We start from the raw sequence: 17,925 nt of genomic DNA on the forward strand, positions 1-17,925 counted from the left end.
GTATTTCTTTTTATTTGACAGGTACTCTTGTGGAGGGATCTGGAGGTCTAAAAGACCCCAAACCCCTCCTCAGTTTGGCTGTTTTGAATGCTGTCATTTTTTTTAATCTGGCGCCAGACAGTACCCAGAATTGATGTCACTCATGACATAATTTCTGGGTTTTTGCATGAAGACCCGATCAGAGCCGAATGCGGCTTTGATCAGGACTTCGGCGGCTGTGCAGGCTGGTTGCCCGGGTCTCCCAGTGGGACGGGAGACCCTGGCAAGCAGCAGAAGGTGGCGGGAGAGGGGGACGTCCCCTCCCGCTCCTTGTAGTGAACAGCCGAGCGGCTTCTCAGCCGCATCGGTTGCAATTACAAGACAGCTGACCGTCGGCTATGGATGCCGGTACCGGGGTGATGCCTCTAGCTGCAGGCATCACTCCGGTACAAGCAATTTCCCGAAATATTGGCAATATCGGTCACCTTGGTGGCCGATTTCGATATATCGAGGAAAGTGCATATCGGCCCCCGATATATTGGCTTTGCGATAATTGGTCGATCTCTAATATAGATCCTGTTTTTAACTGAATTTTTTGTGATCTGTATCATGCTCATTATGTACGTATATATTAGGGATGAATTTTATTCAGAGATGTTGTGAATTCATTCCATTTGTTATTTAATTGGTTTATTTATGTGGGGCTCTGGGAGATTTGGCTGGCTGATGTTAATTTGCTTGCCGTGTTTTAATACACTTAATATGGCTAATCTAGTTTAAGGCAGATTTATCCTGTTGTTATTATTTTCCTTTATTATTCTCTTTGATTGTAAAATTGATCCAAGATGATATCATTGAATTTGTAGGCTTAGTATGTTATTATGTCTTCCATTTATTATATTGTTTTTCAAGTTGAACGCAGCCCTGCCTTCATCTCCTTCATACAAAGGAGTTGCATTATCTGTGTCATGTGACGCTTCTTACGTCCCTGATCGCAGCTGCTCCTGTTAGCTTAAAAGGCGTGCCTATGCTGTGGATGGGCACCGCAGACAATAAATGATTGGCTGAAACGCGTCAGTTGACCTTTCTACCCCAGCATAGACACGCTGAGAACCACAGACTTCAAATTTGAGTGCACACTGCTTTTATCTTTCTTCGTTTGTAAGTAGTTTTCAAATTAATTTCATTGCAGTTACCTACGTACTATCTTTTGAGATTATTTATTTTTTTGGGGAAGGACTGATTAATTCTGATGGATGGATTTGGTTGAATCACTTTGCCATACATACACCCACTAGTCAGATCGGCTCCATGTGAGGAAATCCAACCTGTCACGAGTCTCTGTTTTATTGCCCAACATCTTGGTTTTCTGGATCTCAAATACCGTCTGTTTCTCATCCTTGAGTGAATTTGTGGATGCACAGCAGAGTTGATTGTGGTCTGTTGAAGAGGATTTTGTTTTCTGGCTTTATGACTTCTATCTTCTGGTAAGGAGTTAGAATCACTCACCTTGGTTACTGGTGTCCAATTGCACTGAAGCTGCTGATGAAATTTCTCCCCAGGTTTTTTTAGCGCCGCTTTATGAACTCTATTCCAATTATTATAATATTGTCAATATTATATTAACCTGGCAGCTTGATTTACTTATGTTTATGTAATTTTAAGCATGGATTTTACCTATTTCATATACATGTTAATTCATGACACAGTGCAAATTAAAATGGTTCTAAAGACTGAAGGTTCTTTACCCTAATGCATTCTCTGCATTGAGGTTAGCTCCTCCTGCCCTTCCCTATACTTACCTGAACCCAAACTTGATCCAGAGATGTGCATGACAGCAACAGCTCTCTGCACTCTTCCTACTCATAGGCCATTGGATCCCGCTGCTGTCAATCACAGCCAGTGAGGAGGAAGCAGGGGGCGGAGTCGAATCGCATAGCACACAGAGCCAGCTTGGGACGGAGCCCATACAAGTCCGCTCATAGCAAGTGGCCTGCTATGGTGGGCACTTGGCAGGGGGGAGGAGCCAGGAGTGCCCGGGGGGGGGGGGGGCATGAGAAGAGCAGGATCTAGGCTGCTCAGTGCAAAATTATTGACAGGTTTGTTATTTAATAAAAAAAAAAAAAAATGGGTTCACAATCACTTTAGGGCAAAGCACAGGAATGGAGAATCTACATGAAACGTTTTATCAGCACTGAGGTCATCAGTGTGAGGTTAGTCTATTCCCACTTACTGAAGGGGGCCCAGTAACACCATGTGGTGTCATTTTCGGAGAGGTTTGCTGGAGGGTTGGGAAATCCAGAGCAATTTTCATGCAGCTCAGCCTGTAAGCACAAAACATGTTAATAATATACAACAGTCGTGAAAAGAGCCGTGCTGACATTTATATGCAATATGTTGCAAGAGTCATTTTCTCACTACAAGCACACGTGACTTGTAGCTAGTGATGAAAATGTTTAAAGCTGAAATTCACTTCCTTATCTCCCCCCCCCCCCCCCTCTTCATCAACATATTAAAAATGTTATATAAAATTTTTCGATTTTAATTACATTTCCTGTTTGATAACCAGAGATTACATCACCGGATCTCTGTTTTTCTCTATGCAATGCAGGCAGATCATGGCTGGTGGGAGGGGCTGAGTGGTGTACATGGCTTCCTGAAAACATGACAGCATCCTGCCTCAGTACTCCTCTACAGAGCCATCAGTCCCGATGAAAGCAGTGGGCTGGCCCTATGGAGGAATTTAGTAGAGATGCTTTAATGGGTGACTATCAGTCTGGAGCAGTGGGCATTCCTAGGCAGGATGTATTTGCATGCAGGCCACCCTAGGTAAAACCCACTTGGCATGCTAAGCCTTCCTGGTTAAAGAACTGAAATCCAATGAATGAAAAAGGGGTGGGCCAGGGACATTCAGACTGGGAGGAAAGGGCTAGATGATGCTGGACATACTCCAGCCAGGGAATAAGGTGGGCTCTATCTGACCTATAATGCACATTGTGAGTATCTCACAGTGTGCAGGGTAATCAGAGTAATTAATTTCAGTACAGGAGAGGAGCCGGTACAACTGTGCTATATTGAAGGGAATGCAGTTCAGCTTTAGTATTTACCTGACTTGCCTCCCATACTGCTGATCTCCATATTCTACAGCTACTAAAGAACCTTCTGTGTACCCAGCTCCTTTCACAGAGAGTCAGATGCCTGGTTCAATGCTTATGTTGTAGTTCCATCTGTCGGCCCCATGTCGCTACTGTGCCCTGTAATGGCATAGGGGTCAGGGGAAGGAAGAACAGGGCACAGCCAAGGATAAGGCATTTCACACACCTGAAAAGTGTCTGATGCAGAAAGAAAGGAGCACAATTGGGGTACAGGGACAGAGTGTCATCACCCTATAACAGGAAGTGCCTGAACAAGGACCTTCATGGCAGGATCACCAGGGATTAGTTTAATGAAGGCTGCCGAATTTACCACTTTAAAACCGGAGGATTTTGCTGCTCAATGACCAGGCCACTTTTTTCAACTTGGCACTGCGTGATTTTAACTGACAATTGCGCGGTCATGCAATGCTGTACCCAAACAAAATTTTACGTCCTTTTTTCCCCACAAACAGAGCTTTCTTTTGGTGGTATTTGATCACCTCTGCGCTTTTTATTTTTTGCGATACCAATAAAAAAAAGCAAAAATTTTGTGAAAAATTGACATTTTCTACTTTGACTGTTAAAAAATATCCAATATATTCAATTTTTGTCATATATTTAGGCCAAAATCTATATAGCTACATGTCTGACAAGAAAAATTCTCAATGAGCGTATTTTTATCCACCTTCCCGACCACATTTTATCCCATTCCCAACCAGGCCATATTTTGCGATTCGGCACTGCGTTACTTTAACGGACAATTGCGCGGTCGTGTGACGCTGTACCCAAATTACATTTATGTCCTTTTTTTTTCCCACAAAAGAGCTTTCTTTTGGTGGCATTTGATCACCTGTGCAATTTTAAATTTTTTTAAAAAAGAGCGACAATATTTTTCACTTTCTGATATATAACATTCCCCCCAAAAAATTTAAAAATCAAAATTTTTTAACATTTTAGGCCAATTTGTTTTCTGCTACATATTTTTGGTAAGAATAATCGCAATAAGTGTATTTTGATTGGTTTGCGCAAAAGTTATCGCGTTTACTAACTTCGGGAAAGATGTCATTTTTATTGTTTTTTTTTTTACTAGTAATGGTGGCGATCTGCGTTTTTTTGCGGGACTGTGACATTGCGGCGGACAGATCGGACCCCTAACTGACATTTTTTACACTTTTGGGGGGAACAGTGACATTACTACAGTAATCAGTGCTAAAAATATGCACTGTTACTGTAATAATGACACTGGCAGGGAAGGGGTTAACACTGTTGGTGATCAAGGGGTTAAATGTATGCCTCATGCTTACTGACGTGTCTGGGGGGAGGGGGTTCTGTGACACAGACAGAGATCGCAGGTTCAGCTATGCTGAATCCTGTGATCTCTCCCTGTCTGTCACAGAGAAGATTTTCTCACACTTTCCCCGATGACCGGGGAAGAGAGACAGCAATCGCTGCCTCTCCTCATCCAGCCCAACTCCCGCTGAGAGCAGGCAGGCAATTTATTGTAGAAAAGAAAAATCTTTTATTGTATAACACACCTACCTGTCTGCTCACAGTGATCCTCAGACTGTAAACTAAGCTGTGCATGAGCTGCTCAGCTTACAGCAGCCGGCCAATCCTCTGTGCTGGGATGAGAAGCTTCTGCACATGCACAGGAGTGACATCATCACATGCCAGGCCAATGAAGATGCACAAAACCCCTGGCACACAGGAGAAGATGGAATCCCTGGCAAGGGAGGTTGGGAAGGAGATGGTTCCTCCCTTTAGTGCCGCTTTAAGAATATTGAAAATTACTTTTGAAATGACGTCATTTGGCAGCTCTGATGAAAAGTCTAGTATGATGGCTGAAGGTATGTTGGTGGGTGTAGATGGCTCCTCTGTATTTTACTGTAATACCATTCTCACCATTGTTACAGGCGACCCCGGGGGGTGGGGGGTGCAGCTGACAAACACATGATATGCATGACGGTTCCAATGAAAGGCGCTCAGTACAAAAAGGAACACTCTGAACTCATGGGGGGGAACTTTTTCCCCCTCTTTGTTTTAGGTGTATATATATATATATATATATATATATATATATATATATATATACAAACACATACACACACACACACACACCCATATACTACCATTAAAAAAAGTTTGGGGTCACTTAGAAATTTCCTTATTTTGGAAAGAGATGCACTTTTTTTTTTTTTTTCAATGAAGAGAACATTAAATTAATCAGAAATACAGTCTGGACATTGTTAATGTGGTAAATGGCTATTCTAGCTGGAAACGTCTGATTTTTAATGGAATATCTACATAGGTGTACAGAGGCCCATTTCCAGCAACCATCACTCCTATGTTCTAATGGTACATTGCATTGCATTAACTAATCGTGTTAAAAGACTAATTGATGATTACAAAACCCTTGTGCAATTATGTTAGCACAGATGAAAACTGTTATGCTGATTAGAGAAGCTATTAAACTGGTCTTCCTTTGAGCTAGTTGAGTATCTGGAGCATCAGCATTTGTGGGTTCGATTATACTCTCAAAATAGCCAGAAAAAGAGAACTTCTGAAATGCGACAGTCTATTCTTGTTCTGAGAAATGAAGGCTATTTCATGTGAGAAATTGCCAAGACACTGAAGATTTCCTACAATGGTGTGTACTACTCCCTTCAGAGAACAGCACAAACGGCTAAACCAGAATAGAAAGAAATCCCCATTTTTATTTATTGATTGCCTTTATATTTGATAGTCATTTCTTTTGCATGTGTGCGCTATTCTCCGTAAATATGCATGTTGCTTGGTTCATAGCTGCACCAGCTTTAGAAATGCATGTTCAGGGTGTGCCCCCCCCCCCCCCAGCTCTTTGTTTATTTGTTATGTATTCGGTCTGACCAGACTTCTGGGGTTGAGCACCCCACCCTCCCACACCTGTACTCTATCAGTGTCCACTAGTAAGCAGATATAGGAGGAGTCCCTCATAGTGCAGTTGCACATCTCTCCCAGTAAGGAGCAAGTATCTCCAATGGTTTAGAGAGGTTGGATTCATCCTTTTTTATGGATAGTGTAGGACCCACTGACAATGGGGTACTTTGACGTGGTGGTGGGCTTGAGCACAATATGGCCATATGGTGGGACTAAATCCCCACTTTTATTTATTGATTGCCTTTATATTTGATATATGTAGGAGGGTGCTACACTGGTCAATGTCTCGACTATATTTTCTATTCATTTTGCAACTCATTTGATGAATAAAAGTGTGAATTTTCATGGAAAACATGAAATTGTCTGGGTGACTCCAAACTTTTGAATGGTAGTACATACACACACATTACATTATATATATATATATACACATATACATACATATACATATATATATATATATATATACACACATATACATACACATATACACATATACATATATATATATATATTTACACATATACATACACATACACATATACACATATACATATACACACTGCTCCAAAAAATTAAAGGAACACTTTGAAAACACATCAGATCTCAATGGGGAAAAATCTCATGCTGGGTATCTATACTGATATGCACTGGGTAATATGTTAGGAACAAAAGAATGCCACATCATTTGATGGAAATGAAAATTATCACCCTACAGAGGGCTGAATTCAAAGACATCCCGAAAATCTAAATAAAAAAATTATGCAGCAGGCTAGTCATTGCAGCAACTCAAAATGGTACTCAGTAATTTGTATGCCCCCCCACGTGCTTGTATGCATGCCTGACAACGATGGGAGATGCTTCTTTTGAGATGACGGATGGTGTCCTGGGGTATTTCCTCCCAGATCTGGACCAGGGCATCACTGAACTTCAAAACAGACTGAGGTGCAACTTGGCGGCGTCGGATGGACTGAAATATAATGTCCCAGAGCATTCAGGCGATTCAATGGTATCAATTCCTTCATCCTCCAGGAACTGGCTGCATACTCTCTCCACATGAAGCCTGGCATTGTTGTGCACCAGGAGGAACCCAGGACTCACTGCACCAGCGTAGGGTCTGGCAATGGGTCCAAGGATTTCATCCTAATACCAAATGGCAGTCAGGATGCCATTTTCTAGCCTGTAGAGGTATGTGCGTCCCTCCATGGGGATGCCTCCCCAGACCATAACTGACCCACCACCAAACCGGTCATGCTGAACGATGTTACAGACAGCATAACATTCTCCACGGTTTCTCCTAACCCTTCCACATCTGTCACATGTGCTCAGGGTAACCCCGTTCTTATCTGTGAAAAGCACAGGGCACCAGTGGCAGACCTGCCAATTATGGTGTTCAATTTCAAATATCAATCGAACCCCATGGTACCGGGCACTGAGCACAGGGACCACTAGAGGACGTCGGGCCCTCAGGCCACCCTCATGAAGTCTTTTTTCCAATCAAAATATGCTTACTGGGATTTTATTTACCAAATATATATTTAGCAGAATGCATATTGGCCTAAACTGATGCAGAAATTTGATTTTGTTTACATTTTTTTTATTTGATACGTTTTATAGCAGAAAGTAAAAAAAAAAAAAAAATATATATATATATATATATATATATATACACCGTATATATATATATATATATATATATATATATATATATATATATTTTTTTTTTTTTTTTTTTTTCAAAAATTTATAGCACAAAAAAACCCTGCAGAGGTGATCAAATACCACCAAAAGAAAGCTCTGTTTGTGGGAAGATAAGGACATCAATCTTATTTTGGTACAGCGTTTCACGACTGTGCAATTTTCAGTTAAAGTACCGCAGTGTCGTATCGCAAAAAATGGCCTGCTCATGATGGGGATTAAACCTTCCAGTTAAAAAATATAAAACATTTCCATTTTCATTACATCCCCTTTTTAGACCCAGGGATATCATCATTGAATGTCTAGATTTCTCTATGCAGTGCAGGCAGATCATGGCTGGTGGGAGGGGCCAGCAGGGTGCTGTACAAAGCTCCCTACACAGCACTCTGCCTCAGTACTCCTCTCAAGAGTCTTCAGTCCTGATGCAAGCAGTCAGCCAGCAGTTGGGAGGAGTTATGCAAATATAATAATGCCATTTACTGGGAAGCTCAGCATGCTGCTATTTCTCCTCCCCCAGCTCTTATGCAGCTGAGAACAGAGGGAATGTGTTTACTTATAAAAAAAAGGTAATTTAGAATTGTTTTTTATATATATATATATATATCTTTACAAAAATGTTTTGCCTTTCATTTTTATTTTAAACTGAATGGGTTTTACAAGGTGGTCGTTTACAATCACTTTGAAAGAACTGAAATCCAATGAATGAAAGGGGCAGGCCATGGAAATTCAGGCTTGGGAAAGAACCAGATGATGCTGAATGTCCTCCAGCCAGGTGATGAGGTGGTCTCCATCTGACTTGCTGCAGCTTCCTATGCACATTGTGAGAAGCTCACAGTGTGCACTGAAAACAGAGAAAGTAATTTCAGTAAAGAAGAGGAGCCTGTACAACTGCGCAAGACTGAAGGGAAGGCTGGAGGTGAGATTTAACATACAGGTACTCTTCAACTACACATTAAATAGAAAATCACTACTCACCTTTACCACACTGAGGGGCTTCCTCGACAAGTGATAGCTGGTGTAAAACATAAAAGTCAAAACCATAATGTACCCCCGATACCTACAGGAAAGAGAAGAGAGAGAAAAACATTCAGAGTTCCCTTTTGATTGTGACGGTCACATTTTTTAGGATTATATATTTTCAAGGCTGTAAGTACAATTCAGTAAACCGTGCCGCAATCGGGGGTCCCAGTAGCATCTTCATAGGATAAAGCGATATTATAATAAATAAATCCCTAAATAAATTGTTACATACAGCTAGTTGTCACCTTTTTGTCCAATCACAGGCAGGAGGCGGGTCCTAGACCAGACTATATTGCCCAATTAGGAAAAGTCGGGGTGGGAAGTGAAGGTCTGCTTTAAAAAGGACATTAAATTCTATCCTTATTTTTTTTATTAATAATGCATACATATCCACTACTTAAAGCCGAAATAAACTGTATCTGATCACCACCAACGGAGCACACTATTTCATTAATTTTTAATATTCAAGGCAAACTCACCCATCCATCCATGTCCGTATGCTTTATTTTGCTATGAAATCATTTTTAAAAAACATCCTCTAGATTTTCTAGCTGCAGCCATCTTGAGTAAGGGCAGATGATTCATTTAGCATTTACTTCCTGAAATCCATCTGCCCTTAGCTCAGGCATGTAACAGGAGAACGTGCTTAGCTGAGAAAGCCCCTCCTCCAGATGAAATACTCCTGGGATGTATGATCCAGGAAGCGACTAAAGAAATGAAAAAGGTTCATACAATAAACCTTCCTATCTTTTTACTAATGCTAACAGCATAAGGAATAAAATATTAAAAGAGGGGCCAAATCTAGGGGGGTTTGCCCCCTCCCCCAGATTTTAGTTGTGCCCTCAAGGCACTCAGATGGTGGCAGTTGACCTAAGGGGGCACTCAGATGGCGGCAACTGATGAAAGGAGGCATTCAGATGGGGGCAACTGATGAAAGGGGGCATTCAGATGAGGGGCAACTGTTGAAAGGGGGCATTCAGATGAGGGGCAACTGTTGAAAGGGGGCATTCAGATGGGGGCAACTGATGAAAGAGGGCATTCAGATGGGGCAACTGATGGAAGGAGGCATTGAGAGGGGGGCAACTGAAGAAAGGGGGCATTAAGAGGGGGGGAACTGATGAAAGGGGGCATTCAGATGGGGGCAACTGATGAAAGGGGGCATTCAGATGAGGGGCAACTGTTGAAAGGGGGCATTCAGATGAGGGGCAACTGTTGAAAGGGGGCATTCAGATGGGGGCAACTGATGAAAGAGGGCATTCAGATGGGGCAACTGATGGAAGGAGGCATTGAGAGGGGGGCAACTGAAGAAAGGGGGCATTAAGAGGGGGGGAACTGATGAAAGGGGGCATTCAGATGGGGCAACTGATGAAAGGGGGCATTCAGATGGGGCAACTGATGAAAGTGGGGAACTCAGATGGGGGCAACTGATGAAAGGGGGCACTCAGATGGAGGCAATAGATGCAGGGGGGCACTCTTATGGAGGCAATTGATGCAAGGGGGTACTCTGATGGAGACAATTGATGCAAGGGACATCTAGTGTAAGGGGGGGGGGGCAGTAGGGTGGCAACATTCCTATATACAGTGAGTTAATAGAGAACAAATGTAGCCACCCATCAACAAGTAGCCAGATCGCAGCAGGGCAAAAAAAAAAAAGACTTTGGAGATTTGGAGGAGGCTGAGAGCAACAGAAGGGACATTTTGGAGTCAAGATTACATATTTAAATAGAAATGTATTTTTCAAACCAGCTGTTTAGTGTCACTTTAAGGACAGTATGTGTTTAATACACACTTTTAATCTACGCAATATAAGTCATGGTCTGCCATTAAGAGAGCCAAAGAACTGTGCAAATGCCAAGCCCAGCCTTATGTTCTTAGATTTTCCCATAAGGAATACATTGGGCAGAGTTAACACATTGATTATACGGAAAATGAAATATCCTCACTCCCTGCAGCGCCAGTCTGGCTGCACAGGGTAACATACCATAAATTTTGATATAATTAAAAATGTACTTTAGTTGTAGCAGCAACTGCCGAACACACAAGGCCACCATTTGAAGTCCAAACTTCTTAGAAGAATGGTGTTCTGCCGAAATGTCCAACTTGTCGTCACTTCCGGTCGGAGATCTCGGGAAGTTGCCACTACTCCGTATGCGTGAGAGAGAATGCCCGTGCACAGAGAACTCCAACGCAGTGCATGAGAATTGGAGTTCTCAGCAGCAAAATCGATGCTACTGTGCATGCACCCGCGGGTGTTGGAGTTTTCGGCAGAACATTTGATGCTACTACGCATGCGCCCGCGGATCCACAGTGCCTGACAGTTGGAGCTTTTGGCCAATAAAAACCCGTGCACAGTGCTATCCCCCACAGTACTTGTACAATTGCGCCCCTATGCGCTGTTTGAATGGGCAGAGACACAGGCAGGAGTTATCTGAGCTAAGCCTGAAAGGGAATGCTGCGATTTATAGTTCCTCTCCATTAAAAAAACGTCACAGGAGTTAGCATAGCTGAGCCTGAAAGAACATGCTGGGATTTATAGTTCCTCTAAAAAAACAGCATACTCGAAATGTGGCCGGACCAGAGTCTTGTAGATATAAAAATATTTGAAGATTTATTTTCTAGGGGCCCATTCACACCTGTGCGATTTTAATCCTTTTGCTGCCAAAGCCGTGTTTTCGTGTTTCTTTCTTTTTTACTCCCGTTTTAAAAAATCATTTTAGGCCTGAAGATTGCCCGTGCACAGAGAACTCCAACGCAGTGAATGAGAGTTGGAGTTCTCGGCAGCACAATCAATGCTACTGCGCCTGCCCCCGCGGGTCCACAGTGTCTAACAGTTGGAGCTTTTGGCAAATAAAAACCCGTGCACAGTGCTATCCCCCACAGTACTTGTACAATTGTGAGCGTCCCTATGCTTGTTTTAATGGGCAGAGACACAGCCAGGAGTTAGCTGAGCTAAGCCTGAAAGGGAATGCTGGGATTTATAGTTCCTCTCCAAAAAAAAAAAGGTCACAGGAGTTAGCTAGCATAGCTGAGCCTGAAAGTACATGCTGGGCTTTATAGTTCCTCTAAAAATAAAAAAAATAAAAACACAATTGTGAACAGCGCAGAGACACAGGCAGGATGTAGCTGAGCCTGAAAGGCTGGGATTTATAGTTCCTCTCCACAAAAAAATCCACAATTGCCTTTATAGAAAGATACAAAGCTGCTTCCAGATGCAGTGTGACCTCTCAGTCCCTGTTCACACTGGGGCGACCTGTGAGGCGACCTGGTCGCCTCACAGGTCGCCATCCATAGGGAAGCTGCGGACCCGTTCTAATAGGAGTGACACAAGTCGCTCCGACTTAGAAAAAGGGTCCGGAGCTTCTTTGGGGCGACCCGGAGCGACCGTCATAGACTTCAATGTTATGAAGTCCGTGCCGGCCGCTGCGAGGTCGCGGCGCGCTGCTCGCACCGCGACCTCGGAGGTCGCCCCAGGAAGTCGGATCGCCCCAGTGTGAACGGGGCCTCAGAGATATGCTGCGCTGTGTGCTTTGGATCTGTAATGATACCAACTCACACTGATGCAATTTTTATGTTTGAACCCTTTATTGGGTTTTTGTTTTAAAACAAAAGCATTGCATGTACAGCAAAGCACAACAATAAATAGCATACCAGTCTGAATTCGGACAGGCACAAATTTTTGGAAAGGACAGTGAAATAAATTCTCATTTGAACAGACAAAGGTATTGATAACTATACGCACCGATGTGATTTTATGCACGTTGGTTGATGCACAATATTGTATGAAAGAAGATCACTATTATATATAAAAATATTTGAAGATTTATTTTCTAGAGGCCCATTCACACCTGTGCGATTTAAACCATTTTGCTGCCAAAGCCGTGTTTTTTTTTATTTTTATTTTTTTATACACCAGTTTTATAAAATCATTTTAGGCCTGAAGATTATGTAAAAAAAAATAAATAAATAATTTTTACATGTCACACAATATTAATGCAACCCACAATTTAAGGGCACACAAAAACACTATTACATGTTTTTTGATGATGAAATATAAAAGATAAGGTTGCGTTGTGTAAATAGATACCCAACATGTCATAGACTGGACAGATGAAGGAGAAGAGGAAGGAAGAGAAGACTGGAGAGAGAAAGAACATGTCATGGCCTAAAAATTGCGTGCAACTGTGAAACGGCTACAAACCTCAATACGCTACATTTTCTATAGGCGATGATTTAAAGTGGTACAAAAGCTTTAAGGTTTTTCACCTTAACCACTTTACAACCGGAGGATTTTGCTGTCTTCCGTCCAGGCCACTTTTTGCGATTCGGCGCTGTGCGACTTCAACTGACAATTGCGCGGTCGTGCGACGCCGTACCCAAACGAAATTTACGTCCTTTTTTTCCCACAAACAGAGCTTTCTTTTGGTGGTATTTGATCACCTGTGCGATTTTTACTTTTTGCGCTATAAACAAAAAAAGAGCGTTTATTTTGAAAAAATAACAATATTTTTCACATTTTTTTATATGAAATTCCCCCCAAAAAAGATGTAAAAACCAATTTTTTTAAAAGTTTTTGGCCAATTTGTTTTATGCTACATATGTTTGGTAAAAAAAATCGCAATAAGCGTATTTTGATTGGTTTGCGCAAAAGTTATTGCGTTTACTAACAAAGGGAAAGATTTCTGTCATTTTTGGTGGTTTTTTTTTAACGCGTAATGGCGGCGATCTGCGATTTTTTTTGCGGGACTGCGACATTGCGGCGGACAGACCGGACCCCTGACTGACATTTTTGACACTTTTGGGGGTACCAGTGACATTACTGCAGTAATCAGTGCTATATATATGCACTGTTACTGTAAAAATTACACTGGCAGGGAAGGGGTTAATTTTATTGGAGAGGGAGGGGTTAATGTATGCCTGGTGCTTACTGACGTGTAGGGGGGGGAGGTGACTATGTGATTCATGGACAGATCGGATGTCCAGCTATGCTGAACAGTCCGATCTGTCACTCCCTGTCACTATGGAGATCCGCCCGCTGTGTTTACACACAGCGGGCGGATCTCCAGACTCGATCCCCGACGATCGGGTAAGAGCAGCGGCGATCGCCGCTGCTCCTCCCCTGGCCCGACTCCCGCTGTGAATGAAAACAGCGGGAGCGAGCCTCCGGCGGCGCGCAAGCGCCGCCCAGAAGGGGAGGAGTCCAGTCACGTTAATACTACGTGACTGGACGGGAACGAGCCACTCTGCCGCAGTAGTATTACTGTGAGCGGTAGTAGAGTGGTTAAAAGGAAGTTGTAAACCTTGTGAAAAAAAAAAAACGAAGATAAAGGCATAATAAGCTAGTATGCACCGCATACCTTAGAACAGTGATGGCAACTTTTGGAACTACTTTTCCCATGATGCTCATGTACTCTGCAGTGTAGTTGAGCATCATGGGAAATGTCGTTCCAAAACATCTGGGGTGACAAGGTTTGCCATCACTGCCTTAGAACAAAGCTGTCTGAGCGGCGCCCACACACCGCTGAGACGGTGGTTACTGACCACACACCTTTCATATCTCCATTCACACACAAAAGCACAGATTATTCTTTGTATACATCAAGATTGCCACACCTACTGCAGAACCCGCTCACCTTTCATATCTCATGGTACACACAAAAGCACAATATTTTTTCCAAACACTTTGCTTGTTTATTTTAAATTACTTAGGCTACATTCACACCTGAGCGTTTTTTTACAGCGATTTTTACCGCGATTTACAGGCGTTTTTTGTGCAGGCGTTTTTAGATTGAATAGAGACCAATGGAAAACGCCTGTAATCTGCCCAAAAAGAAGCTCATGTACTTTTTTGAGTGTTGGGCGTTTTGCTTACAGCGTCAAAACGCTCAGATGTGAACAGGGGCCATTGAAATGAATTTGTCTTGTTGGGCGTTTTGAGAGCTGATCCTAGAGCAGAAAAACACCCCAAAAACGCCCCAAAACGCCTACATGTGAACGGAGCCTTAAGTACTTTGGTTGAAGGAACTCCTGCCTGCTGTCCCATGAGACTCTGTGCAGCCTGCTATTAGCTGTTACAGGATGGATCTATGAGAGACGTTCTGTAACAGCATTGTGCCTGCTGGGAACTCACTGATCCTAGCAGGTAAGTGGCTGCCTGAGAGTGATGGTAGTGTGACCGCTGACAGCAATCACACTCCCATCAGTGAAAGGTATCGGTGACATCTCAGCAGATCCAGGGATGCATGAGAGTGATGGAAATGGGATCGCTGTCCGCCATCCGCCATACACATGACATTATTGACACAAGCCCCTGGACTCATTATACTGTTTGGCAGAACATTTCATGCTTCTACGCATGCGCCCACAGCCGCGGGTCCACAGTGCCTGACAGTTGGAGCTTTTGGCAAATAAAAACCTGTGCACAGTGCTATCCCCCACAGTATTTGTACAATTGTGAGCGTCCTTATGCACTGTTTGAATGGGCAGAGACACAGGCAGAAGTTAGCTGAGCTCATGTACTCTGCAGTGTAGTTGAGCATCATCAGGAATGTAGTTCCAAAACATCTGGGGTGACAAGGTTTGCCATCACTGCCTTAGAACAAAGCTGTTTGAGCGGCGCCCACACACCGCTGAGACGGTGGTTACTGACCACACACCTTTCATATCTCCAGTCACATACAAAAGCACACGTTATTCTTTGCATACATCAAGATTGCCACACCTACTGCAGAACCCGCTCACCTTTCATATCTCAATTCACACACAAAAGCACATTATTTTTTCCAAACACTTTATCTGCTTGTTTATTTTAAATTAGTTAAGTTCTTTGGTTGAAGGAACTCCTGCCTGTTGTCCCATGAGACTCTGTGCAGCCTGCTATTAGACTTAGACTAGACGTTCTGTAACAGCATTGTACCTGCTGGGAACTCACTGATCCTAGCAGGTAAGTGGCTGCCTGAGAGTGATGGTAGTGTGGTCGCTGACAGCAATCACACTCCCATCAGTGAAAGGTATCGGTGACATCTCAGCAGATCCAGGGCTGCATGAGAGTGATGGGAATGGGATTGCTGTCAGCCATCACACTATCATCCCACTGATTACCGCATGTCCAGGGATGCCCTTTGAATGATGGGAGTTGGATTGCTGACAGCAATTCCACTCCCATCACTCTCAGGCAGCCCTAGACAGAACACTGGGTGAGGAAGAAAAAAGTTGTCGCCGCCTTGGAAGTGTGTCCATGTTGTTGGTTAGTAGCGGCCGTTACTAACAATGTACAGTCATTCTAGGGTGTACCGTAGTTTATTGGCTCCTGGTGGTGTGTGAGTATCTATTTACTCAACGCAACCTCATCTTTTATATTTGATCAAAAAAAAAAAAAACAGGTAATTGTGTTTTTGTGTGCCCTAAAATTATGATTGTTGGGTTGCATTAATATTGTGTGACATGTAAAAATTATAACTCCCACTATTTTATTCTCTAGGGAGTCTGCTTTTAGAAAATATATAACTGTAGCAGGATTCCCAGCTGTTTTGCTGGATGTGGGTCCGCCAGGGTTACCGCTAGCAGCATGTTCTCCAAGTGTGAGTACTGAGGCAAGAAACAGTCCAGTATCTTCGGGTTTTTTAGGTTTATTGAGAACTTGGATGGGAAAAGGGATGAGTGGGATACTCCTCTGGCTCAACTATGCACAATTTGAATGGGACAACTGAAAAATGCCTATTGAAGCTGACTGGATGCCGGTCAATGCCGGTTGGCGCTGGTTAACGCTGACTTGCTGTCGGTTAACTCTGAACTGACTTCTGACACTCCTTTGTGGCACAAAGTCCTCTGTACTGCTCCCTTTAGCCCTCCTGGCTGAGGTAGTTACTTGTTGATCTGCTGCACTGCTGTAACACTACAGGGCCCGCACCGGCACCCCCTTTCTTACACTTATCTTCAAGTCTCAGACACTGGCACCCCCTTTCTAAGTCTTCTTTACTGGTTAGCTGGCTCTGGATCCCTCAGACCTCCTGGAGTGGTCCCCTATCCTAGGCAGACCCCTGGGTAGTTTCCAGTACTCACGACACTGCTTTCCCGAAAACTCCTGCCCAGCAGCTCCACACGGTCCACAGCACACTGGATCCCTTTCTGCAGCTCAGCTACACCTTCTGTCCTTCAGGCTGACCGCCAAGGACACCTTCACTAGCGCTGACAGGAGGAGAGACAGCCTTCACCCTCCTCCTGGGACTCTGCTTCCCGCCAAAAACACCCTGTCACGTGCTTCCCTCAGACTTATACCCCCTCCCAGGATGCATTGTGGCAGATTCTGCCCTCTGGGATAGATACAAGCCCTGGTGTGCTATTGGCCAGGTTTCCTCCACTGTCCAATAAGAGCCCTCATTGGACACAGTGGGGAGACTCCCCAAGCTCAACAGACACACCTGGAACACATGACAGCCTAGCTGAACAATTAGACCCCTCTGATAAGCAGACAGAGCCTCCTTTATAATTTGCCTAGCACCTACCTATAAGGGTGCAATCTTCAGGCCTAAAATGATTTTTTAAAACGGGTAAATAAAAAAAATTAAAAAAAAACACGGCTTTAGCAGCGAAAGGGTTATGTAGCACTGCCCCCACAAGGACTGCCAAATGTACACTTTCCGGGTCCTCATGAGTTACCAACAGCAACCTTGACATTGACAGTTTCTCACTAGTGATGGACGAACATCAGCCGGGGCGGTTCGTGAACGTTATCTGCAAATTTTCTCAAATGTTCACGAACCGCAAGTTTGCGGCGGGCCCCATTGACTTTAATGGCAGGCGAACTTTAAAAACCTTTAGGTCATATTTGCAGCCACAAAATACTTACTGTGATGAAAAAAAGGTGCGCTATAAATATCTGCAGTGAAAATGACACAATGCAAATAATAAATCAAATACAATGTAAATGATACAATAAAGTGCACTAACAAATGAAACCACAAAGTTCAAAAGTGCATCAAATGTCCCAAAAGTGAACCATGGGTGGTATCAACAATTGTTCCAAATTCAAAGGTGAATACAGGTGAATGAAATTAAAAGTCCAATAATAATCTTCACCAAGTGCTGTAAGACACCTAAACCAAATGGTGATATATCCAGTGTTGAGTAGATGAAAGATCCCGCCACCAGCTAGTGTTCCTCCTTACCGAATGAAATAAGG

The 17,925-nt window shown here is 43.2% G+C and overlaps 1 protein-coding gene across 1 annotated transcript in view; it reads right to left on the bottom strand.

Annotated features, from left to right (window-relative positions):
• LOC309568857 (glucose-6-phosphate exchanger SLC37A2-like) overlaps nt 1-17,925 on the bottom strand; it is a gene marked incomplete at its 3' end in the record, with an annotated part of 66,990 nt that overhangs the window by 42,275 nt on the left and 6,790 nt on the right. Inside the window, exons 2-3 of the mRNA XM_082274642.1 lie at nt 8,703-8,784; nt 2,213-2,303 (exon numbers count right to left, since the gene is read on the bottom strand). Of these exons, the coding sequence (XP_082130768.1) occupies nt 2,213-2,303; nt 8,703-8,784 (173 nt within the window). The remainder of the gene's footprint in view (nt 1-2,212; nt 2,304-8,702; nt 8,785-17,925) is intronic.

The sequence above is a fragment of the Pelophylax lessonae genome (assembly GCF_965119305.1).
Source record: "Pelophylax lessonae genome assembly, chromosome: 12".
In the NCBI taxonomy this organism is placed as follows: Eukaryota; Metazoa; Chordata; class Amphibia; order Anura; family Ranidae; genus Pelophylax; species Pelophylax lessonae.